This window comes from Acomys russatus, chromosome 25, assembly GCF_903995435.1.
Source record: "Acomys russatus chromosome 25, mAcoRus1.1, whole genome shotgun sequence".
Lineage (NCBI taxonomy): Eukaryota > Metazoa > Chordata > Mammalia > Rodentia > Muridae > Acomys > Acomys russatus.
Window position 1 is genome coordinate 13,595,645 of NC_067161.1, and position 24,166 is coordinate 13,619,810.

Consider the following 24,166-nt stretch of genomic DNA (forward strand, 5'->3'; position numbering starts at 1 on the left):
AGATCCCTTTCCCAGCCTGCCCCTTATGGAACTAAAAACCCACTTGGTAACTCATTCCTGCTCCTAGATGAATATACTTGCACACTGATGGTTCTCTCTCTCCGTTCCCCTGCATACTGGCTACCTAGGTTTCCTGACCTGGATAAAGAACTAACTGCATGCACACAAATTCTGGCTGAGACCTGGACAGTTACTACAAACAGAATATTTATTCTACTTTTAAACAGTTAAAAAGCTCACCAGAGCAGGCCATTTGTTGAGGCTGATAACATTTGTTCAGCCACTCTATCTACCACACTGACCCATGGGCTGCCCTGGACATAGAAGCGCAGGGGCTTCTGGGTCCACTCCCCTGCGTGACCAATGCCTATGCGGGCTGCTGCCACCACAGCAGGGCTATTGGACTCCAGTGGGCCATGCTCCAGCCACATAGCCTCATCTTGGGCCAGGTCTCGCTGGTCAAAGCTCTTATCAATGGCTAGGGCCTGGCACAGCTTGGAGGGACCACTACAAAGCTCACGGTCCTTGAGGGAACGGCTGACAGTGCTTTTCCGGAGGCTGTTACGAAGCTGCCGCATGGTTTCCAGGCCTTCCAGAGGCTCTAGTGCTCTTAGCAGGACACAAGCCCCAGCCCCTGTAGGACAGACAGAGAGCTTGGAAGTAAACCTCAGACCTGCTGCCCCTGCACATACTGAGTGTTGGAAGGGGGAGGTGCTGCTGTTGTCTTCCTGCATGTGTAAACCAGTGTCCATTGCATCCAGACCCTCTGCCTCCCCCTTCCCTATAGCATCGACCAGGCTGCTCAGCCTTCCCTGAGACCTTGGGAAGCCTCCAGCATAAAAGACTGACAGTGAGACCCCACCACTGCTCTCCAGAGCCAGAACTAAGATTAACTGGTGTGGGTGAGTCTTTGGTATTAGCATTCTCTTTCTGCAGCTTTCCCTAGCCGTTTTTTTAAAAATTATTTTTATTTCTGTGTCACTGCTTATTCATACATGTGTCTTATGTGTCCTAAGAGGCCAGAAGAGAATGCTGGATCCCCTGGAGTTGGAGTTATAGGCAACTGTAAACTGCCTGATATGGGATCTGAACTTGGGCCTTCTGAAAGAGCTGCAAATGTCTTTAACCACTGGGTCATCTCTGTAGCACACTTCCCCAAGTCTTGGCTGGTAGTGGGTATGAGGGTGGCATTGGAAGCCCCAGAAAGCCAGCACCTCTGGGGCAGAAGGCTAGTCACGCTACTAAAAAGTAGTAAGTCCTAGACCTAATCCAAATATGATACTTGTCTAGAAACCCTGGAAGATCCAGTCCTTGGAACCCTTCCTCCCATGCTGTACCCAGCTCATCACCTGGGACTGCCTCTGTCATTTCAGGGAGAAGGATACAGAAACTGTGAGTGCAGGGCAGAGTCCCCCTACTTTCAGTCCTCCCCAGAGCCATTTATCCTTACCCCACCTTATCCTGGCTCTCTCTCATCTTTCTCTGCCTGCTTGTACCCCTGCAAGCCAGAAGAGGGCACCAGATCTCATTATAGATGGTTGTAAGCCACCATGTGGTTGCTGGGAATTGAACTCAGGGCCTTTGGAAGAGCAGACAGTACTCTTAACCACTCAGCTATCTCTCCAGCTCCACCCCTCTCATCTTTATGCAAACACCTTTGACCTCTATGTCCTTGCCTAAGTCCGCTACACATCTGCTTTAACTTGGCATTTTAACCTCTGCTCTGCTTGGCTCTTGAATCCTCATCCTCTTCCCATACCCTCAGCATTCACACCTGGCCATATCATAGTCTCACCATACTCACACCACACACACACATCCATGTGCTCAGCCTCTGCTCACATGGATGATCCTAACCAGGACCATGTGTACCTTGTGGGATTTGGTCTTAACCTAGGTGTTCCTGGGGCATTTCAGCTCTATGCTCAACCTTGCTTCTGCCTTGTCCACCATGTCCTAGGAACTTGTGCTTTTCCTCCCCAGAGACTACACCACTAACCACACAAGCAAGGTTGATTCTGTCTAAGAAGGCTTCTGTCATCTTCCTCTCTCTTTTGAATTAAAAAACTTAAAAACAAAGTGTATTGGTGTTTCCCCTGTATGTATGTCTACACCATTTGTGTGCCTAGTGCTGACAGGCTAGAAGAGGGCCCCGGGTCTTCAGGAACTGGAGTTATGCTTATGGTTGTGAACTGCCCTGTAGGGGCTGGGAAGAGAGCCCAGGTCCTTTGCAAGAGCAGCCAGTGCTCTTAACCACTGAACTACCTCTTCATCCCCCTCTTTGTGACATCTTTTGATGTCTTTGTCATCCAGAGAATCACTCAGAATCAGCTTTGTGGTAGACACAGAGCCAGCGCAGTGATCCACTCACTTCCAGCTGCCAGCTCCCCTACACTGAACACTCAGCCGTCTGCTATGGATGGCCACAACTCCCTGCACCACAAGTACTTGTCCAACAAACCAACTACATTGGTCACTTTGCGATGAGCATGGAGGGATCAGCTCCCAGATGCTGAGATATACCAGCCATGCTTCTGGTCAGCGATGGCTTTGGCAGATACTGGTTCTTCATGCTTGGAGCACTGAGAACACAAGGCTACATGCTTGTCAGGACAGAGCTGGACCCCAGAAAAGAGTTGGTTTCTCCCACGAGCACTGGACCAGCACCGTTCCACTATCTGGGGCCAGAAGGTCCTATGTGCTCATCGTGAGGTTTCTGGCAGCATCTCTGCTTTTACCTGCTAGATGACAGTCAGACCCAAATATGTCACCAAACATTGCCTAATGTCCCCCCTTGGGGGCAGAAATGCTCCTGGCTGAGAATAACCAAGCTAAATCCTATAATAGGACTTTTGGCAAGGTTCCTGTACAAACCCAGCTTACCCAAAACCAGTCTCTTGCTTTCCACTTCTCTACCCCCTGCTGTGCTCTAAATCTAACCCAGTGTGTGTGTGTGTGTGTGTGTGTGTGTTGGTGTGGTGGGATCACTTTGAACTCTGGCCACAGATCTGACAGCTCTACATTCAAGTTGGTCCCATAGCCTCTATTCTGTGGAGCCTTGGCTGCTTTAGCCAGCCTTGCCCCGCCAGGGACAGCCAAAGCTCCTGAAATCCCAACTTGGCCCCGGCAATGGCACGTCTCTACTCCAGTCTTTCAGGGGGTTGGCCAGCTGCTAGCCTCTGTTCCCCCAAGCTCAGCACCACTAACCTTGGCTGGAGATATTCAAGCAGAAGTACATGCCATAGATGATGTACACATACAGGGTCCCAGGTTTCATGAACATGCCCCGGTTACGGGGGGTCTGCCGACCACCCCTCGAGTGAGCAGCTTCATCTTCTGGCCCCAAGTATGCCTCAGTCTCCACAATGCGCCCACGGAGTTCTGTCCCATCAGCAAGTCGCCGGACAAGGACCTGTGGGGCAGTGAGTCAGCTCAGGCTGATGGGGGTCAACGCACCTGGACAGCCCCCACCTAGACTTCTCTTAAGCTCAGGATGTAGCAGGCATCAGGCCCAGTCAGACTCAGCTACCTGACTCCTCCATTCTGCCTCTTCTTTCGTCTCTGCTCAGAGCCTGAACGTTGTTGTTAAGGTCACCAGCCCTTCCTGACCAGCTTGTTCACTAAGGGTTCTAAGCGTATCTCAAGATTGCCTTGGAGTCACTGCAGGTTGACCTCCAAGTCCCCTCAGTGATGTTCTCTGCTTTCCCACCCCCACCCTCAGAGTTCCCTTGAGAGCTTTAAATGTTCAGTGGCCCCAAGGGTGTCCCTACAGAGCTTGCTGGGATATTCCAGATTCTGTGGTGTGCTTGTTAAGCTAGGCTGCCAAGGCAGCCGGAATGGATCCATATGCTCGGATTGTGCCCACCAGTGGCTCACGCAATGCCTAGCCTAGACCATGGTCCTAAGAATGGCCAGGGCCTGATTCAGCCACGGTTCGCAGAAGGATTTCAGGATCCAGCCATGTCTGTAGCACCTCACAGGTTTGAGGGATTATCTGGTCAGAAGGCACCTTCTTCTCAGCCCAGGTAGAACCGTGGGGCCTCAGGGTCAGTGTAACAGGCAAGGTAGAGAGAAAGGTGGCCAATGCTTGTCATGGAAGCCTGGAAATTCTTTGAAGACCAAAAAAACAGTGAAGATAGGGATGAATGTTTTAGGAGGAGAAAAAAGTCAAGGAGTGTTCCTTCACTAACTATACTCCCGTGCTCCCATGCAAAGGGCACACTGGGAACACATGCTGAACTTCTCAAGGGAGCTCCTAGGATTTTCCTGGTGGAGGGTCTGGGAAAGCCGCATGATCCTCAGTTCCAAGCAGTCTTCTGTCTTGGCAACTCACTGCAGTGAACCTTTCACTGAGCTTTTGGCCCACACCTGGCATTGCCTTGACTAAAGGGATACATAGGCTAAAATGCCCCTTTCTCTGCCACACATCATCTTGTCTACCAATGTGGCTCAGGTGGTATCACGGGGAGCCGGCATGCTGAACAGAGGCAGATGTATGATGGGGGTGTTGGACCTAATCTGTGCCATGAGATTTTGTCATGTCACAGATGCTGATTAATATGGTGCTTTTAGAAGGAACACAGATCCTTACAGCTTAAAACAGCCTGAGAACAGAATCTCGTCCCTTCTACAGGAGGTAGGGTCCATTCCTGGAACTCTCAGCACTGGTTCTTCTAGCAGAGAAACTGGCTGCCCTTGACCGCATTACCATAAAAGGAAAAGGTGGGCCAGGGATCCTCTAAAGCCAGAGAGCCAGGCTTAAGCTCTGGCCCTCCAGATAACCGGCCGACAGGCTGTACCATAGGCCACACGAGGCTGGGCCTGGGGTAGTCCCCACTTCCCACTCCAAGCATGCCTGGCAGAGCCCAGATCCTGGACCTATACTGAGCCATCAGTGAGGAGGCCAGCTCTTTCAAGTGATTCAAACACTGTTAGCCTAATGTCATCCCTGCTCCCCGTCCCTCCCCCCACCCCTCGTCAAGGAACAGGGTCAGCAAAAGTGGTCCCTCACAGATGCTGGGGCCAATACCCATCCATAGTCCTTGCAAACAACCTGTCCCTAAGGAGATTTCAGATACAACAGTCCCTATTTCCCTGATGGGCAAGTCGGACAACACACCCCTTGTCATTGCTAAAGCAGAACAGTTGCCAGTGGGAAATCACTACCAATATTCTTATTTGTACTGATACTAGACAATAGCCCAACTCTCTGGGGCTGCTGCGGGTAAAGCAGCTACCTATGCAGGCACAAGGAAGGCCGAGTCAGAGACTAGTAGTGACAGGAACCTGCACCTGCATTCACATTACCTGTCCCAGAAATGCACGGGCCAGGGTGACTGCTGGCTGGTCAAAGAACTCTGGTCCTAGCCGGGCAGGGCGGTCCTCTGGGTTGGAGAAGTAGATGCTCCGCTGGAGGCCCAGAGTCGAAGGTGGTGTCTCTTTAGGGCTCTGCTGCTGCTCCGACTCTGCTAGTCGCTGCTTTTTTTGTCCGATCTTTCGGGAAAGCTGTAATGGGGGGCGGGGGGAGGGAGTGAAAAAAGCAAGTGTCTGCCTGCCTGCCTCAGTTTCTTTATCTGCAAAGTGGGAGGATGCTCATTGTGTGAGTCAGTCCAAGGCATAAACAGAACACTACAGCTAACAGCCTCAGGGGGCCTTGGGACATGGTATAGGTAATGATGGCCTGTTAGTGATGACAGGGTGGGTGGGTCTCTGCCCATGCTTGCTGCACATAGGCGAAACACAGGGCAGGGGCATTAGGAGAAGGTGGATGCCTGAGTCTGATACAAAGCGGCTGGCCCTCTTTTGATTCCCACTCATCACACTATCTCCAGGGAAACTTGATTCTCAAACAAGGTTCTTTATTCCCAGTCCTGGCCAGGAATTAAAATACGGACAGAACCCGGGCAGGGTCTAGCAGAGAAACATACTGAGTTTGTCCTGGCTCTGCTCCAAAGACCTCCCTCAACGTTAACAAGACCTGACATACAAGTGGGTGTGCATGGAGATGACCACCTGCCTTGGTCCCATTCTAAGTGCTCAGGTTATAACCCTGCTGGCTCCAATTCTCTGATTGCTTGGTAAATATTAGAACAAGTAGGAACTGGGGCCAAAAGTCTAAGGGTTAATAATACCAGCAGGCCTTAGTCTACCAACAGCCGGGAAAACAAAGAGGAAAATCTGACTACATCCTTCAGCTATTGTGGTACAACAGAGGGACAACTGGGCAGTGAACTCGGGGCCAGGGCCAAGACCTGTCCTCAGTCCAAGCTGGGCTTCAGCTATGACCACGGCTCCGTCCGTGGCTGGTTAAAAAGCCATTACTGTTTTTAAAATCCATGTAGACTACGCTGGCCTCGAACTCCTTATCCTCTTGCTTCCATCCACTTCCCAAGCACTGGAAATACAGGCATGCGCCACCACGCCCGGGTAAGACCCATTATTTTTAATCTGTTGTGCTGACGTCCAGGTTGGACCGAGGCTGCCAGGCAGCCGGGAATGGATGCTGACGTGACCGTCTCTGCAGCCCGACCCACTGTGCCAGCTCGCCGTGGGATCAGACTCCGCGACGCTGCGCCCCCTCTCACCGGCGCTGGCATCTGGCCGGTCTCACGATATCCGGTCACTCGGGATCCTGCTCTGGCATTCCCTGGGCGGCGGGCTGGTCCAGGAGACGGAGGCTGGCTGGTGTCGGGGGACAGGGTCACGGACACTGGCTTTAGGGCCCTTCTGCCCAGGCGCGCACTCAGACCGGCCCCTCTGCGCGAGTGCATTTACCCACCCGCCAGGACTCACCAGGCCGCCGGAAGCGGGGAGAGGGCGGGGACTGCAGCCTGCACCTGCGCAGAAAGCATGTAGGTCGGGGGAGGGGCGAATCTACAGGAGAGGCGGAGCGAAGAGCCTAGGGGAGGGGCGTGGCGTGGCGAGTGTAGAATCCTTCACTTTCTCCACTCCGGCAGGAACCTAGGTTCTTCTGGTCCGGTTTTGTCCCATTGGCCCGACGGTCATCATCTTATCCTCCCTGAGCCTGGACTGAATTTTCGAAGGTCCCTGGCCGGAAGGCCTTGCCTTGAGACAGGCTGGACCACAGGAAGGTGCAGTAGATGCTGTGAAGGACAAACATGAGGCCTTGAGACCTCAGACCAAACTCTGATCCTGGAACTCTCCCGCTGGATAGTGGAACTGACCGGAAGTGGATCCCTGCCCCATCTGGAGGCCCCTGCCCTGGGTTATTACAGCTGACAGGAGGAAGGAAAGGGAATTCTGCTTCGGGAGTGGATCCTCACATCCCTGGCTCCCACCCCCCTGATGCCTGCAATTGGCTGCGAAGAGGGCTCACCACCTAAGCCTGGCCAGCGTGGAGGGCAGGACCAGGGCTGCAGGGAACTGAGAATACCCATCTGACTGGGAAACAGTTTCCCCACATCTCTAATAATGACTTCTCCGGGACCTAGGCCCGCTACCCACCCTATCTGTAACCTCTCAAATGAGCTTGTGCACCCTAGAGAGGACTCAAGCTCACCTCGAATGGGAAGTGACTCGCCCAAAGGAAGGGAAGGGAGGTCTTGGGACGGGGCAAGCTGCTCCCCTTCCCCACTTCAGCTCATGGTAGCCCCCACACCTAGCAGAGCCACCTCACCCTCTTCTACCATTCTAGGGGCGATCTGGTTCTAACGTGTTTTTTGTTTTTTTGTTTTTTGTTTGGCAGACACAATCCTACCATCCCCATCCACCCTGCTTTGTCACAACCCTTGAGGGCTTGTCAGAGCTGTTTTTGATTTCTTCCACGCTGGGTGTGGGATGGAAGATGTTACCAGGACAGAGAAAGAGGCCATATGCTTGTGACTCTTAGATGAACAAGGCACTTAGCCCAAGGCTAGGCTATCCCTTCAGGACTCTGGTCCTCAACTGCTTCTCCAATGGCCAGCTCAGGGACTGAACTCTGGCCTAGGCTGGGGCTCTGCCCTCCCCTTTCACGGGCCTCAACTAGGACTTCCTGGGGAGGGAGGGGCAGCCTCTCTGCCTGCTGCCTGCTGCCTGCTGGAAGTCATCCAGCTGTTGGTGGCACTCTGTGGAGTTTCCGGGGGTGGGGTGGGGGCAATGTGTTGTAAATTTGAACTAACGAGGTTGGCCTGGATGTGGCTCCCACCCCCTTCCTCCTTATCCCTATAGCCTTTCCAGCCAAACAATGACTCTCTTTTCCTGTGGGAATAAGGCCCCCCCCCCCCCCCCGCCCAGTCTAGGAGGGAAACTGAGACCCTGGCTGGGTCTTGTCCCCTCATCAGGGCATTCTGAAGACTCCTAGGAGCTGTCTAATCCCCACATTCGGGGGGGGGGGGGCGGATAAGCTCCTTCTCTTTGGTGGGCAGCCTGGCTTCTACCCGAGGCAGAGATGGGGGCGGAAGCCAGCATCCTATTCTCCAGATGTTCTGGCCTAAGTGTGGGATTGTGCAATGTCTGCCCCCTCCTCCCCACTTCCTGGTTTGTGGTGCAAAGCTCCCACTACAGGCTGGAAGTGTTGGGTTGGGCTTTCCAACGGTGTTTTGCCAGCAGGCTGGCCAGGAGTAAGGGAATGTCCAAGAGGAAGGAGCCTGGGATCTCCTTTGTTCCCAGTGCATCTTACCACTGGTTGGTGGCACGGATGCCATTGAGGGGGTGTCATTGAAAGCTGGGGTTCTCCACAGGTTGTGAGAAGGTACACGCTGCCTCCAGCAGTGGTGGTGCCCGGCTGCCAGTCCTTGCTAGCTCTATAGGGTACAGATGCCAAGCTTCAGTTTCACTGTCTCAGGGGCTCAACACCCTGGCTCAGTCTCCTGTCTCCCATGGATAAAGCAGGAGCTGGGCTGAAGCCAGCTGGCTCCCAGCTTGGAAACTAGCACCCTTCTATAGCGTCTCAGCTGAGAGGCTGCTGCCACCCTGGCAGACCTCAGTGGCTCTCTGTTTCCGGGGGACCCTTGAGGGTCAGCTGTTTCTTAGGCAGAGAGAACAGCTATTAGGCAGGCCAAGGAGAGTTATGCTGTCAAGGCTGCTGGGATCTTGGCCCAGGAGTTTATAGGGCTCCTTGCCAAGTCCAGGACCATGAGAAGGGGGTTGGTTCAGAAATAGCTGGGGACTTCAGGCCTTGGGCTAGCCTGGCTCACTCTGTCTTCTTCCCAGATAACCAGGGTCCTGGGTCCATCACTACATCTCCTCTCCATGTGGGTCCTGGAAGCTAAGCTGAAGATTAGAAAGCATCTGTTGAGAGTTCTCTTACTGCTCAGGGACCCTACCCACACAGGTGCTGGCAGAGTGCTACAGAGGACCTGGAGGTAGTGTTTCTAGAAGTCTGTCCCTCCCCACCCCTGTTTACCAGCTCTCAAAGGGTTAAAGAATTGCAGCTGACTTCTGTTCTGCACAGTCAATGAAAGACGGAGGGAAGCCAAGGGATGTGATTCTGTGGGATAGGCTCTTCTACCCAAAGCACAGGTCAGTAGGGCAGGGAGGAGGTACCAAGACTGCAGACACTTTTTGTCCACACTCTTCTGCTTGCACGCACAGTCCTGAGGCCCTTGCTCAGGAGGTCAGGGTGGGCTGTCTGGGGAATCGTGAACCCATATGCTGAGACAGGCATTTGTCTGCAGACATCATGGTCTTGGGAAACAACACACACACACACACACACACACACACACACACACACACACACTGTGTGTGTGTGTGTGTGTGTGTGTGTGTGTGTGTGTGTGTGTGTCTGCAAGAGGGGCTGCTGCTGACTCCCCTGGAGTGTGGGAACTGCAAGGCCTCTGGAGCAATGAGTCCTGGAAAGCTGTTTCTCTCTCACTGCATGCATGTATGCAGCCTTCTCTTTGGAATTCTTGCATTGAAAATGAGTCTGAGGATGGAGAGAGTGCTTGCTGCTTTTGCAGAGGACTGAAACTGGTTCCTAGCACCCACACTGGGCAGTTCACAACTGTCTAACTAAAGTTCCAGAGGGGAATCTGATGCCTCTTCTGGCATTTGGGCACCTGCAAGCACACACAGAGACATAAATAAACAGAATAATTCTTTCTGTTAAAAAAAAAAAAAAAAAAAAAAAGAGCGACTCCTGGGTGTGTCTTTACTGTGAGTCTCTTGTAGGGCTTTTTGCAGCTGGGAATAGATTTCTAGGTCTCAACATAGGTCTAGGTGACCCTGCAGCATCCATGGCAGGAAGAGGGACCTAGAGACACCAGATGCCCAGCTGTGGTCGGTTCCTGACTTTCCAGAAAGAACACCACCCCTAGCCAGCTCAGCCTGGGCATCCAGACCCTGTTTATCCCTAGCATGGGTCAAGAATGCTAGGTATGAAGACTCTCCCATCACTGGCCTGGCATGTGTGGGCTACAGGAGCCCAGAACATCTGCAGGGCGACATCCTTCTTCTCCCCCAGCCTGGAGCCTCAGCTGGCAACAAAGGAGCATTTTGTGTCCAGTTTACAGAAGGATGAACCGCACCAGAGGTGGTGGGTGAGCACTGAGGCAGAGGGAGGAGAAGAGTGGATGTGCAAGTGGACGTCACTGCAGTGCTGTCACTTTGCACAATGGCTTAAGGGGTGGCAGGTGCTGTCTGACCCTTGTACCTGCTGGGAAAGAAGTAGGGGAAGGAGTTAATTGCTGAGCTGAGCATCCTGTGACACAGTTTATCAGCGTTAGTGTGCGCATGTGTACATATGTTAGGATATGTACACGACGGTGCATTTGAATAGGTGTGAGCACATGTCTGTGTAAACAGATGTGTGAGGGGTTGCGTGCGTGAGTATTTACTATGAAGGATCGGAAGTGTGTGCATGAGGAAAATGAGGGCTTCGGGAGTCTCTGATTTACTAGCGCGTGCCTTCGGAAGGACCGTCTTCAATCTAGCCTTCAGGTTCCTCCCACCCCACCCTCTTGCTATGGTGCTCTCCTCCTTCTCTTCCCAAGTACAGTTAGGGGCAGTGCAAGGGGAAAGGCCAACCTAGCAGTCAGGGAAAGGCGAGCCTAGGACCGACGCTGACCATCCTGGTCACCAGCGAGCCCGACTGCCAGCTACAGGTGTCTCTGAGATTCCAGGCAGAGCGGGACCGGCGGTCTTCCAGGAGGAGGCGCCCGGGGCGGGCAGCGGGCGGCGCGCATTCTTCAGCCCTGAGTCAGGCGGCCGCCCCTCTGCCGGGCCCGCCCCCGGCGCGCACGCCCCTCGGCCCGTGGCATTCCCAGGCGGACAGGCCGGGCCGGCGCGCGGGCGGCGCAGGCAGGGACTAGGCGCGGGCGCCCTCCCGGCCGGCGACGGCAGCAGCGGGTGCAGACCCCTCCGAGGATCGTGCGGCGGTGAGTGGCGGCTGCGGGGTCATTGCGCGGGGGCTCAGGGCGGGCGGGTGCGGGGTTTGCGTCTTGGCGCTTGTCCGCCGATCGCTACCAGACGGTGCGCGGAGTTTCCCGAGCGCTCGCGGAGGCGGCGCGGCCCGGATTCCAGCCCGGCGCCCCACAGAAATAGCCCGTGGTCGGATCGCCGCGGCCTGGCGGGCGGGGCAGCTGGGCACCGACCCCGCGGGATCCTCCGGGCCGGGAGTCCGAGGGCCGCAGCCGCCCCAAGCGCCTCCTCCGTTGCCGCCCCCACTCCCGCCTCCATGCCCTCCTTGCTCCCAGGCCCCCCAAAGGTGGCGTCTGAAGCTCTTGCGCAGAGCGCGCGACTTCGGGCCACCGGGTCCGTGTCCTCTCGGCTCACGGGAGTAACAGCAGCAGCTGCGGGCCGGGGAGCACCACTGGGCCTGCTCTGCCCGTTTTCAGCCCAGTTCGCCTCAGCAAACCCGAGAATTGCCTCCAAAGACAGCTCCTGCCCTGTGCAGTGGCCTCGAGGGCGAGCCTGAGACCACAGTCGGATTCTTGAAGTAGGCCTGGGTGCGGTGGGGTGACCACGGACCCTAGATGCTCAGGGATAGGCGAGAGGGCCTGTCTGTCCTGCTGGGAGCATGCCTGTAGAGCTGGGTGGAGAATGGTCAGGGGACTCCCCCTAGGCTTCCTTTCCGCTCAGATAGTCCGGACCAGAGTTCCTGCTCTGTGTGCCTCTTGGGGTAGTGTGTCTGTCTGCGTGGGCGGGGCCTGGATCTGGAGCACCCCCCCCCGTCCTGGGAAAGCCCCCCCTCCCCACTTCCTGTTGAAGCAGGGAGAAGATTCTAGGATGAAACTGGCTTTTCAGGTTTAGACCAGCTAAGAAGCCAGGGCAGTCCCAGGCTAGGTGCTCCCCACCTCCATGGGGCGAGCCTCAGCCCCTTCCTTGCCCCCGCCCTTAAGCCTAGAGGATGCTGGGGGAACTCAGCAGCTGGCTGGGTCTCAAGAGGTTCCAGAGGCTGAATCCTCCTCTACCCGGGCAATCCGGGTCCTTTACTTAGAGATCTACTCAGAGGGCAAGTGTGTCGGGTAGGCCCAGACTGAAGGTACAAGTTCTGGCACTTTTCCACAAACCTCCAGGCAGCCTCCATAGCCTTGGCAGGTCCCCCTGCAGGAGCCCTACTGGGAGGTCCACTTGGCTGAGCCAGCTGTGGCTCTCCTGGCGAGCTAGTCTAGTGGTACTGGTTTGGGTCGTCCCGTTAAAGGGCGGTCAGGGCCCTTCCCTGGCATCAGGCCCCTTCCCTGCCTTTGAAAACCTCGCTAAGCTCCAGATGCTCTGCAGCTGCTGGAGCTAAGGGGCCCTCCCAGTTCTCTGGCAGACCTGGCCGAGGTGCTGAACTCCCTCGAGGCCCTGTGACCTCAGGCAGTGAACCGGTGCTGGCCTCTCTGAGTTAATCTGTAAAATGGACGCTCTTGAGTGACGCCTGCCTGCCATAGGTTATAACATCAACAAGGTCAGCTGGGATCAGGGCTGAGGCAGGTTTCCTAGGCTTTTGATGACTGAAGCTGCTGTTTAAGACTCAGTTTACCCTCCTGGAGCCTCTCCAGTCTTGCCCTGCTTCTTGCGGTTCCTGGGAGGGATTTCTGAGTTGTAGATGGTCTGGAGTTAGTCATGGGCAATTCTGGAGAACCCTGAACCTCCCCCCTGCTTCCTTCAGGGACTCAACTGGACTGCAGCTTGGAGACTAGAAGTGTCCATCTTACTGGGCACTAACCCAGAGTTTGACCTACAGCTAACTCCTTGCTCTAAGCCCCTTTCGGACTGGGTGGCTTGGACAGGTTCCCTTCCTGCCTCTGAGCTCCATCTGGGTCAGGGATTTTGAGCCGCAGGTGGTGCCTCTCTCCAGGGATGACCCCTTTGCTCCCGGTGGCTCCATCCATCATCCCTTGGTGTCGTGGGTCCCAGGGTTTCCTGCACCCCTAGGGCCTAGGAGCTCCCCCACAGACTGCAGCAAGGAATGCCCTGTCCCCTTGCCCTCCCTGTTTGTGCTTCTCTGAGATGATGGTGCCTGATAGGGAGAGGGCAGCATCTAGTGCGAGCTAGAGATGAGGGAGGGCACTGCAAAGGCCTGCCCCACCCCATGCTGAGACAAGTTTCTCCGACGTGAAAATGGAGGGGTCAGAGTGGAGGCTGAAGAATGCCTTACAGTTCACAAAGGGCCCAGCAAACACTCAATATGACGCCGTTTACACATGAGGCAAGAGAGGCTGGGGGCCGTTACAGGGCACTGTGGTGATATTCTAGCATAGAGGCTGGTGAGAGCTGGTGAGTTCCTCCCTCCGGGGCAGTTTGGGGCTGGTTATTAGAGAGGAATCCGGCTTCGGGCGGGATGACAGGCGGGATGACGGGTGTGAGGTGGTTGTAGCTCACACCTGAGGATGCAGTTTCACACCAGCTGTGGTCACCACGTCCTGAGTGTCTGTACGGTCTGCAGCCTCCGGGCCCTCTCACACCTCTAGCTCCCACGTGCAGCTTTGCTCTTTTTGTTTGTTTGTTTGTTTGAGGCAGGGTTTCGTTATGTAACCCTGACTGGCTTCGAACTCAGAAGCTTCTTACCCGAACCAAGTGCTGGATTCACCATACCCAGCGACACCTCAGCTTTGGCTGTCTTCTTCCCACCGAAGCAACCCACTCCTTCTGTTGAGTCAGCTGCCACTTAGAGAGCTCCTACTATGTGCCAGGCACCTTCACCACCCGTTTTCAGATGAGAAAACGGAGGCTTGCCAGGTGTGGGGGCGCATATCTGTAATCTCAGCACGTAGGAGCCGGAGGCAGGAGGATCAGTTCACCGCATCCCTCTAATGGCCTTGTGAAACTGAGGCCAGCGTGGGCTTCATAGGATCCTGTCTCCAAAAAAAAAGAAATAAAAATAAAAATAAAAAATCAAGACGAAGAAGCCTAGTGTGATGAAAACAATGGTGTAGCTATAGGCATTTGGCCCGTGATGCCCTACCTGCCTCCTGACTTCCTGGCTCTAACTGTACTCATGAGCAGGGCTAGCCTGGAGGGCCCCCAGTTGTTCACCTGTAAGATTAGAGTCCTGTCTCCTCCACGACCTCCCTCCTACCCTTCACACCATGGCCACAGTGGATTCTGATGTGTGCTGCTTCCGGAGCTCCTTGGTCCACCTTGCCCCTCCCTCTCAACTGAAATCTCATTCAAGCTGCCTGGGGTCCCCGGATGTAATTCCATCCCACCTCCAGCCACTGCGCTTGCTTTCCGACACTCCCCACTTCCTCTAGCTCCCATTTGGGCGGCTCCTTATGCCTCTGGGGTGACTCATGGTGTGTGACCCCAGGCAGGCAGCTTCTCCACGGACCACGGCTTCCCAGTGTGGAGGAGAGAGAGAGAGTAGGGGCTGTCAGGGAACAAGAGCCCACTGTGCGCCCCGGGGAGATGTAGACACTGAGCTACTGTGGGCAGCCAGTGTGCTGCTCCTTGGCCTAGACTCTTTGTCTGGTATGCCCTTCCCCCAGGCCTTGTGAATCCCACTAGCTTGAGGCCCTGTTAGGAACGGAGCATAGGGTGGGGCAGGTTGGGAACACAGCACTAGGGCAGGGTGGGTGTCCTTTCCCCAAACTGCAGGCCTAGCGTTGGGTATGTGGGGGTTCTCTTGTGTTAGCATGGGAGGTTTGTGGAAGGGGACCCTGGGGAGACCCAGATGTTCAGGCCGAAGCTACCTGGGGTGGGCGTCAGTCTACCCTTCGCCCACTCATACTTACCCAGGCTAGCCAGCTGTTCACTCCAGGCCCTGCTGAAAGGCCACCTCCATCCAGAGTCCACACGTCCCCACCTAGGAGAACTGTTGCTTGTCACCCTGTGCTTGGGTAAGGTAGCACCAGGGGACAGCCTTGGAAGTGGGTAGAAAGCATGTTGCAGGACCGATATGGGGGAAGGTAGGTCAAAGACAGCTTTTGGTGGGGGATGTGGAGCCATGGCTATTAGTAGCTGCTGGAAATGGCATCTTATATTCCCGAGAAAGGCACCGGTTCGATACCACCTAGAAGTGCTGAGCACCGGAGCCCAACTTGTTGGAGAGGCCTAGCACTCAGCTGTGGTTTACTCTCTGTGGTCCTGCGACCGCTCTTGACCATGTTCCTTCTGGAGCTCCTGGCTGGCTGCTCAGGGTGGACCAGAGGCAGCACATGCAAAGCATCCTTCATCTTGTCTGGTACCTGGCTTCTTACCCACCTGGGTCTCACAGGGCTCAGCCCAGCAATGGAGAGTTCACTGTCTTCCAGGCCTCGTTTTTCCGTTTTTGAGTAGTGAGAATGGAGCTTCTCTGTCTCCTCCGAGCATGGAGAGAGGCCTAAGTTGAAGCATCGGCAGGCAAGTTACACCATCCAGAGTCTGCTCAGGTCTGCAGATTTGAAGGCCTAGACATGTGTGACTTCTGCCCTCTGAGTTGTTGAGGAGCCCTGCCCTCTCCCTTCCCCTCACCCTGCCCTCTCCCTTCCCCTCACCCTGCCCTCTCCCTTCCCCTCACCCTGCCCTCTCCCTTCCCCTCACCCTGCCCTCTCCCTTCCCCTCACCCTGCCCTCTTCCATTCCCTCACTTCCCCTCACCCTCCCCTCTCCCTTCCTGTCACCCTGCCCTCTCCCTTCCCCTCACCCTGCCCTCTCCCGTCCCATCACCCTGCCCTCTCCCGTCCCATCACCCCACTTTCATCTCTGTGTTCCACACATGGGGCTCTTCATTTGCAGCAGGAGTTAGGTGTGCACCTGGTGTGTAAAGGAGGAAGCAAAAGCACCTCAGAGGTGCAGACCTGCCTGGGCCGTTCTGTGCTGGCCGGAACTTGGCTGGCCTCAAACGCACAGATATCTGCCTGCCTCTGCCTCGCGAGTGCTAAGAATAAGGGTGTGCATCTGTATGCCTGGCTCAAATACACATGTATTTCTTTCAAGACAGGGTATCACTGTGTAATTCTGGCTTGCCTGGAACTCACTGTGGAGACCAGGCTGGCTTTGAACTCACTGTTGCCTGCCTCTACCTACAAGGGCTGGGATTAAAGGCGTGTACTACCCATGCCAGGTTAGAGGACAACTTTATGGATTCAGTTTTATTTCCCATCTTTTTGCAGTTTCCAGAAATTGAACTCAGGCTTACAAGGCAAGCAAGCATGCATTTCCCCCTTCTGAGCTGTCTGGAGGGCTGGCTTATGTGCTAGGTTTAGGGTCTTAAGCTGCCTTCCCCAACCTGTCCCTGCCTCACTGACTTTTTTGGCAGTTGGTGCCACCTTGTGGTCATTTATTGTAGTTTCTGTTCCAAAGGATTTTTGTTTTAGACGTGGTCTCACTGTGTAGCTCTGGCTGTCCTGGAGCCCACTGTAAAGACCAGGCTGGCCTTGAACTCACAGAGATCTGCCTGCCTCTGCCTCCTTAGTACCGGGATTACGCAGCACCAGGGAATGTTTGTTTGTAAAGACCTCTGTATAAGGGTACCTTAGCTGTTTCTCCGAAGCCCCAAGAAGCCATCCCTTTCACTAAATGTGGGGATTCTTCTGTGTGTGGAGTGGAAGCCATGGTGGTTCAGATGGCCTGCGATGGACGGCCGTGAGCCCCACGCTCACAGATGCTGTGCGGCTGTTCCTGTGTGTGCCCAGCCTTACATGCCACCCTGTGCTGCTTTTGCCCGCTCCCAGGCGTCAGGGACCCCTCAGTACTGCCTGCCAAGCACCTGTCATTTGTTTTCTGCTCAACACACTGACCACTTCCTTATCGATAGGAGTACTGAGACCCAGGCTTTAGGCTTTGAGAGGACGGGAGTGTGCCAGCGTGTGCTCACAGTAGATGCGTGCAATGTTGTGCCATGGATCCCTATTGTTGGAGGACCTGTCTGTGGTGAGGCCGGGCACAGAGCATGCTGGCACATAGCAGGAGCTGTGAGTGCCTCGGTTGGGCTTGCAATGCCTCTTCTAGGTTTGAGACCCGTTGTGCCCTTGGAGAATTTTCAGGGTTGTCACTCAGCATAACTCCGCACCCTCCAGGCCTGTCTCACTGCACCTGGAACCATGAGCGAGGCCCGGAGAGACAGCACTAGCAGTCTGCAACGCAAGAAGCCCCCATGGCTCAAGTTGGACATCCCAGCCGTAGTGCCCCCAGCAGCAGAGGAACCCGGCTTCCTGCAGGTAGCTTCTGGGCCAGCAGGGGTTTTCGCCATTTCCTGGCCAGGCTCCTCACCAGGGACTCTCTTGTCTAGCCCCTGCGGCGGCAGGCTTTTCTGCGGAGTGTGAGCATGCCGGCTGAGACAGCCCGTGTGCCATCGCCCCACCCTGAGCCTCGGCGACTGGCACTGCAACGGCAGACATCCATCACACAGACCATCCGCAGGTACCCCACCATCCTGGCTGCTCCACAGCCTGGGGCTAGGGAGGGACCCTAGAAATAGGCATATAGCGTCCCTTTTAGGTACTCAGCTTTCTCCTGCATCTTAATTCCAACAACACTTCCTCCTCCTCCTCTTCTGGGGACCCATGGCTGGCACTCGGTCTGTCTCTCCGTTCCCTGGGTATGCACTGTCCCTTCTCCCAACCTAACACCCTGGCTCCTCACAGCCGACAGGTACGCTTTGGGCGTGTCCATACTCTGCCTCTCTTGGGGCCCCGGGCTGCTCGCAAGGCCCTCCCACAGCGCCAGTCTCTCTCTTGGTCCTTGCTCAGGTACCTCATGCAGGTCTTGAGTGTGTTGGGTTTTTTGTTTGCTTGCTTCCCAACCACCCCTTTTTGGGCACGTGCATGTTATGTGGCCTCTTGGAGATGTTGGAGTGTTTGACGTTCCATGGCTCATGGCAGGGGCTGGCTGTGTTTTTGTTTGCATGTCCAAAGACTATGGCCATCCTACAGCTGCTTCTGCAGAGTTCTGTAGTACCCTATGGTGGTGGTGGCTGCCTGAGGCCAAAGTCTCTCTCCCTCGACTCAGGGTTGGGTGAGGGCCTATGGAAACCTTCTACTGACAGGCATGCAGAATGCTCTACTGGGAATTGGGGTGGCGAGACTTGGAACTCCCCTGTCCTGTCCTTGGAGTGACCCAGGTTGGCCTTTGAGGCTCTCTGACTGGGGTGGAGGGGCAGGAGATATGGCTTTCCCCTTGCTGAGTCCTTCTCATGCCAGGGGGACAGCAGACTGGTTTGGTGTGAGCAAGGACAGTGACAGCACCCAGAAATGGCAGCGCAAAAGCATCCGTCACTGCAGCCAGCGGTATGGGAAGCTAAAGCCGCAGGTCATCCGGGAGCTGGACCTGCCCAGCCAGGACAACGTGTCACTGACCAGCACGGAGACGCCACCCCCACTCTATGTGGGGCCGTGCCAGCTGGGCATGCAGAAGGTGTGCCGCCTCCTCCTATAGGGCCCTGATTCTGCTCCTATAGCTTGGGATGGGGTACGGGGAGGCTTGGGGAGAGCAAATACCCCTCCAATCGAGCCTGTGGGTGGGAAAGTAGCCAGAGTCTTAGACAGGCTCCTGAGAGATACGCCCAGCCACTAAGTAAAAAGTCATAGGGTTGTACAAGTTCAGACTCTGGATAGCAAATTTCAACGAGAGGGGGAGGCTCTCTGGGTGCCACGGAGAGTGATGTTTAGGGTGTAGGGAGCGTTCGTGCTCTTCCTGGAAGGCTTGCCTGGGTCTGAACACTGACCTAGAGTCTTCTCGACCCCACCAGATCATAGATCCTCTGGCCCGTGGCCGGGCCTTCCGCATGGCCGATGACACTGCCGATGGCCTGAGTGCCCCCCACACTCCTGTCACACCAGGTGCCGCCTCCCTCTGCTCCTTCTCCAGCTCCCGGTCAGGTTTTAACCGGCTCCCTCGGCGTCGCAAACGTGAATCGGTTGCCAAGATGAGCTTCCGGGCCGCTGCAGCACTAGTGAAGGTAAGTGCAGGGGGGCCAGGATTGGAGGCGTGGGAGCTAGCTGAGCCCACTCCTGACTTCCAGGTCCTAAGGCCACCTCCATGTCCTCAGGGTCGGTCAGTTAGGGATGGCACCTTACGGAGGGGACAGCGCCGAAGTTTCACCCCTGCCAGCTTCCTGGAGGAAGACATGGTAGACTTTCCTGATGAACTGGATACATCTTTCTTTGCCCGGGTAAGAAGAGCCTGGGGTGTCGCCCCATCTCCCCTGTCTCTGCATCCACCCTGACCTCACATATTTGCTCAGGAAGGTGTCCTCCATGAGGAGCTGTCCACATACCCAGATGAGGTGTTCGAGTCCCCATCAGAAGCCGCGCTCAAAGACTGGGAGAAAGCCCCGGAGCAGGCTGACCTCACGGGCGGGGCCCTGGACCGCAGTGAGCTTGAACGGAGCCACCTGATGTTGTGAGTATGGCCAGTGGGTGAGGGGTTCAGAGGGAGAATCTGCCCCATTGGGAGCATCTGGGCCCTTGGGAGCAGCTGGGTCCTTGGGCACCATGCTATAGTGCTCACAGCTTGGACTGACTGGAGAGCTGGGAATATAGCCTGACCACTGTGGGTATGAGGACCCAGGGGCTGGCGTAGATGGAAGACCATGGTCTAGTTAACACTAGTGAGATATAGAGCCTGAGTCTTGAGGCTCCCCATTCCTTCCCTGCCAAGCTGCCAGGGGCTAGCCAGTAAGGAGGAGAACAAAGAGGCACGGCTTGGTGGGTGTCTTCACCCCTAGGAGGGTGGGTGAGCCACTGAGCAGTGTTCTGGTTCTGCCCAGGCGGGAAGGCAGTGTGGAAGTTCTAGGCAGGAATTGAACACGCTGGCCTCCTCTAGGCCCCTGGAGCGAGGCTGGCGGAAACAGAAGGAGGGTGGCACGCTAGCCCCACAGCCCAAGGTGCGGCTTCGCCAGGAGGTGGTCAGTGCAGCTGGACCCAGGAGGGGTCAGCGTATCGCTGTGCCAGTGCGCAAGCTCTTCGCCCGGGAAAAACGACCCTACGGCCTGGGGATGGTGGGGCGGCTCACCAACCGCACCTACCGGAAACGCATTGACAGCTACGTCAAGCGGCAGATCGAGGACATGGATGACCACAGGTAGGCTGTGTTGGGATGGAGACCGGGCTGGGGTTAGGAACGTAAGCAGGGATGCTCCTGATGTCACCTCTGTCCCACAGGCCCTTCTTCACTTACTGGCTCACCTTCGTGCACTCACTGGTCACCATTCTGGCCGTGTGCATCTATGGTATTGCGCCCGTGGGCTTCTCGCAGCATGAGACGGTGGACTCGGTGAGCCCTGGGATTTGCCCTGCGCCCAGATAACTGGAGTCTAGGCTCTGGCCCCTGTGGCCCTGCTCTGGAGGGATGAAGCCTTACAGATCGGGGCCGCTCTCACGTTCTACCTTCCAGGTTCTCCGGAAACGGGGTGTCTATGAGAATGTCAAATACGTCCAGCAGGAGAATTTCTGGATCGGCCCCAGCTCGGTGAGGGCAAGGCTGGAGTGGAGCTTGGAGGTCCCCCCATCCATTCTGAGCATGAGCTCACAGCCGCTGTCTCCCTCTTCACAGGAGGCCCTCATTCACTTGGGTGCCAAGTTTTCACCTTGCATGCGCCAGGACCCACAGGTGCACAACTTCATCCTTGCTGCCAGGGACCGGGAAAAGCACTCAGCTTGCTGCGTACGCAATGACCGGTCTGGCTGCGTGCAGACTTCGAAGGAGGAGTGCTCGGTTGGTGTCCTACAGCTCTCGCTCTGCTCTGACGGCGATGTCTGCTCTTACTTTCAGATTCAGGCCTCCCAGACTTGCTTGCTCTGGCTTTTGGCAGTGTGTGGCATCTCGCTGGGCCCCTCTCACCCACTTCACTCCCAGTTCCTATGGAAGACGAGCATTTGATTAATTTGGTCTTGGTTTGGGCCTGCTCTTTCAGCATGTTTGCACCATGTCTTAAGTGGGTATTGCCTTCTTTTCCTCCACCCATTTAAGGCTGGGTGTGATGGTACAAGCCTGTAAGCCCGGTGGTTAGGGAGCTGACGTGGGAGGATGGTTAAGTAACTTCCAGGCCAACCTTGGCTACGTTTAATGGTCTCAAAAGAAAACAAGAAAAGCCGGGTGGGGTGGTGCATGTTTGTAATCCCAGCACTCGGGAGGCAGAGGCCGGTGGATCACTGTGAGTTCGAAGCCAGCCTGGTCTACGAAGTGAGTCCAGGACAGTCAAGATAACACAGAGAAACGCTGTCTCAGAAAAAAAAAAAAAAAAAAAAAAAGAAAGAAAGAAAAAAAAAAAAGAAAACAAAAAACAAAACCAAGAAGGAAACATGCAAAAAACTCACTGGAGCTCTGGCACCATAGCTGATGCCATTTCCTGGCTGTCTGCCTCCATTATGACCTTGGGTACCCTTTAATACACCGACATGTGTTTCCGGGGGTTTAACCTAACAGCTGTGTGGAGTCAGGAGGCAGTCCTGGGGCCTGGCCTTTGACTCCTGACTGAACCAGCACACTGCTCTGAACTGAGCAGAGGGTAGGATCTGACTAGGGCTGACCCTGTGTCCCCACAGTCTACGTTGGCAGTTTGGGTGAAGTGGCCCAGTCATCCCAGCGCCCCAGACCTTGCAGGCAACAAGAGGCAGTTTGGGTCCGTCTGCCACCAGGACCCCAGGTGAGCAGTATTGAGAACCTTCTTAAGATGCCTTCGGCTGTCTTTCTGATGGGATCCCTTGTTTTGGGCAGAAGGGTGACCTTGCCACGGGACAAAGGCTCTAACCATTGGGCTTACACAGGGTGTGTGACGAACCTTCCTCTGAGGATCCCCATGAGTGGCCGGAAGACATCACCAAGTGGCCGGTGAGCTGGGGTCTCACACTTGTCGGATGGGGAGGGGGCCACACCCTCCTCACCTGTGCTGTAGATTCTTTGTTGGATCACCCACAGCATCCCTCACACGGCCCTAGCCTTTGTCCAGCCTGTCTGACAAGGCTTGTCTCCGTGAGCAGGGAGTCAGGGAAGGAGAGCTGGGGGAAGACATGAGAGGCCAAGTAGCATTATTCTAGTTTGCAGATGGCTCAGCTCAGAGTTTGGGTGTGACCTACTTGAATCAAGGGAGGCCTGGTTTCTATCTGAGTCTTACCTTTGTCTTGGTTTCCAATAAGGGTTTTAGGCAAAGAGCTAGGTGTGTGTGTAAAATGATCGGGACCTACTAGTTTTTCTTTCTTAACCAGATATGCACCAAAAACAGTGCTGGGAACCATACAAACCACCCTCACATGGACTGTGTCATTACGGGCCGGCCCTGCTGTATTGGCACCAAAGGCAGGTGGGTGCTCACGTGCAGCTGACTTGAGGCAGCACTCCCCCCCTGCCCCCCCTCCCCGCAAAGTCTGTCACAACCTGATTGCCCCAACAGGGAGTAAGACTGGGCCAATGAAGGTGGGTGGGGCTGAAATCGGCCTGGGTAGAGTGGAAGTGCCTATAGACCTCAGCAGCCTCCATCTGACAAGGCTGGGCACCCTCCCAACCCTTGCATGACCCTCTAGGTGTGAGATCACCTCCCGGGAGTACTGTGACTTCATGAGGGGCTACTTCCATGAGGAGGCCACACTCTGCTCTCAGGTAGGCCTTGAGGGCACGCCCCTCATTTCCCCTTCCCACCATGGAGGCTGACTGGCCTCTCTACACAGGTGCACTGCATGGACGACGTCTGCGGCCTCCTGCCTTTCCTCAATCCCGAGGTGCCTGACCAGTTCTACCGCCTGTGGCTGTCTCTCTTCCTGCACGCTGGGCAAGTGGGACTGGGCGCTGGGCGGTGGCCTCACTCCCCAGGCGTGGCAGGCTGAAGAAGAAAGCCACCTTCTCTGCTGAGTGCCCCTCATCACCCACAGGATCCTGCATTGTTTGGTCTCGGTCTGCTTCCAGATGACCGTCCTGCGGGACCTGGAGAAGCTGGCAGGCTGGCATCGCATAGCCATCATCTACCTGCTGAGCGGTGTCACAGGCAATCTAGCAAGTGCCATCTTCCTGCCGTACCGCGCAGAGGTAAGACGGCTTCCCAGGGTGCCTATGGCTGGCGTGACGGGATCTGTGTGGAGATCAAGTGGGGGCGGGGAGATGGGACGGGGTGAGGAGATGGTGCAGCTCCATTAGCTCACAGCCTCCAACCCACACCGCCAGGTAGGGCCGGCCGGCTCGCAGTTTGGTATCTTGGCCTGCCTCTTCGTGGAGCTGTTCCAGAGCTGGCAGATCCTGGCGCGGCCCTGGCGCGCCTTCTTCAAGCTCCTGGCTGTGGTGCTCTTCCTCTTTGCCTTTGGGCTGCTGCCCTGGATCGACAACTTCGCCCACATCTCGGGCTTCGTCAGCGGCCTCTTCCTCTCCTTTGCCTTCCTGCCTTACATCAGCTTCGGCAAGTTCGACCTGTACCGCAAGCGCTGCCAGATCATCATCTTCCAGGCAGTCTTCCTGGGCCTGCTGGCCGGCCTGGTGGTTCTCTTTTACTTCTACCCTGTCCGCTGCGAGTGGTGTGAGTTTCTCACCTGCATCCCTTTCACCGACAAGTTCTGTGAGAAGTACGAGCTGGACGCTCAGCTGCACTGACCCAGCTGTGGACACCCTAGGCCGCCTTGGCCTCCCAGGGCTGAACAGACGGTGCTTCCTGAACTCTTGACCTCTTGTGCCTTGCTCGCTCCCTTATACTGCTGGACATTTACTACATGAGTTCTCACGATAACCTTCTAACTAGTCCTCCCCCCCCCCCCCCAACCCCGACGACCACCTCATGTGGCCAATAAATGAATTGGGAGCGTTTTAGCTGCCACTAACTTGACCAGTGTTGCCAACTCTTGGCTGATTTCTCGCTGGGGTCATGGGGAGAGGCCTTGAAACATAAGATTGCACAACCC

General features: G+C 55.6%; 2 protein-coding genes across 2 annotated transcripts; one reads left to right on the forward strand and one right to left on the reverse strand.

Annotated features, from left to right (window-relative positions):
• Positions 1–9: 9 nt before the first annotated feature.
• On the reverse strand, positions 10–6,817 carry Mpg (N-methylpurine DNA glycosylase). The gene is made up of 4 exons (XM_051167388.1): positions 6,585–6,817; positions 5,308–5,505; positions 3,208–3,412; positions 10–634 (listed from the first exon to the last, which is right to left on the reverse strand). The coding sequence occupies exons 1-4, from the start codon at positions 6,768–6,770 to the stop codon at positions 237–239; spliced, it is 987 nt and encodes a 328-aa protein (XP_051023345.1). The 5' UTR covers positions 6,771–6,817; the 3' UTR covers positions 10–236.
• A 4,403-nt stretch (positions 6,818–11,220) lies between these two features.
• On the forward strand, positions 11,221–24,008 carry Rhbdf1 (rhomboid 5 homolog 1). Its single transcript, XM_051167396.1, has 18 exons — positions 11,221–11,318; positions 17,366–17,506; positions 17,578–17,708; positions 18,488–18,701; positions 19,036–19,245; positions 19,336–19,458; positions 19,531–19,688; positions 20,112–20,369; positions 20,450–20,561; positions 20,682–20,756; positions 20,841–21,002; positions 21,833–21,933; positions 22,055–22,118; positions 22,493–22,587; positions 22,808–22,883; positions 22,952–23,052; positions 23,153–23,306; positions 23,442–24,008. Exons 2-18 carry the CDS (start codon positions 17,390–17,392, stop codon positions 23,859–23,861), a joined length of 2,571 nt encoding a protein of 856 aa, XP_051023353.1. The 5' UTR covers positions 11,221–11,318; positions 17,366–17,389; the 3' UTR covers positions 23,862–24,008.
• The last annotated feature ends 158 nt before the right edge of the window (positions 24,009–24,166 follow it).

What these genes read in the sequence shown, in the direction of transcription:
- Rhbdf1 (XM_051167396.1), top strand. Translation starts at nt 17,390, where the DNA reads ATGAGCGAGGCCCGGAGAGACAGCACTAGCAGTCTGCAACGCAAGAAG. An exon ending in TCTCTCTTCCTGCACGCTGG is followed by an intron (nt 23,053 to 23,152) that starts GCAAGTGGGACT and finishes CATCACCCACAG; the next exon opens with GATCCTGCATTGTTTGGTCT. An exon ending in TCCTGCCGTACCGCGCAGAG is followed by an intron (nt 23,307 to 23,441) that starts GTAAGACGGCTT and finishes CCACACCGCCAG; the next exon opens with GTAGGGCCGGCCGGCTCGCA.
- Mpg (XM_051167388.1), bottom strand. Translation starts at nt 6,770, where the DNA reads ATGCACTCGCGCAGAGGGGCCGGTCTGAGTGCGCGCCTGGGCAGAAGG. An exon ending in CCGGCCAGATGCCAGCGCCG is followed by an intron (nt 5,506 to 6,584) that starts GTGAGAGGGGGC and finishes CCCCCATTACAG; the next exon opens with CTTTCCCGAAAGATCGGACA. An exon ending in CTTGAATATCTCCAGCCAAG is followed by an intron (nt 635 to 3,207) that starts GTTAGTGGTGCT and finishes TCTGTCCTACAG; the next exon opens with GGGCTGGGGCTTGTGTCCTG.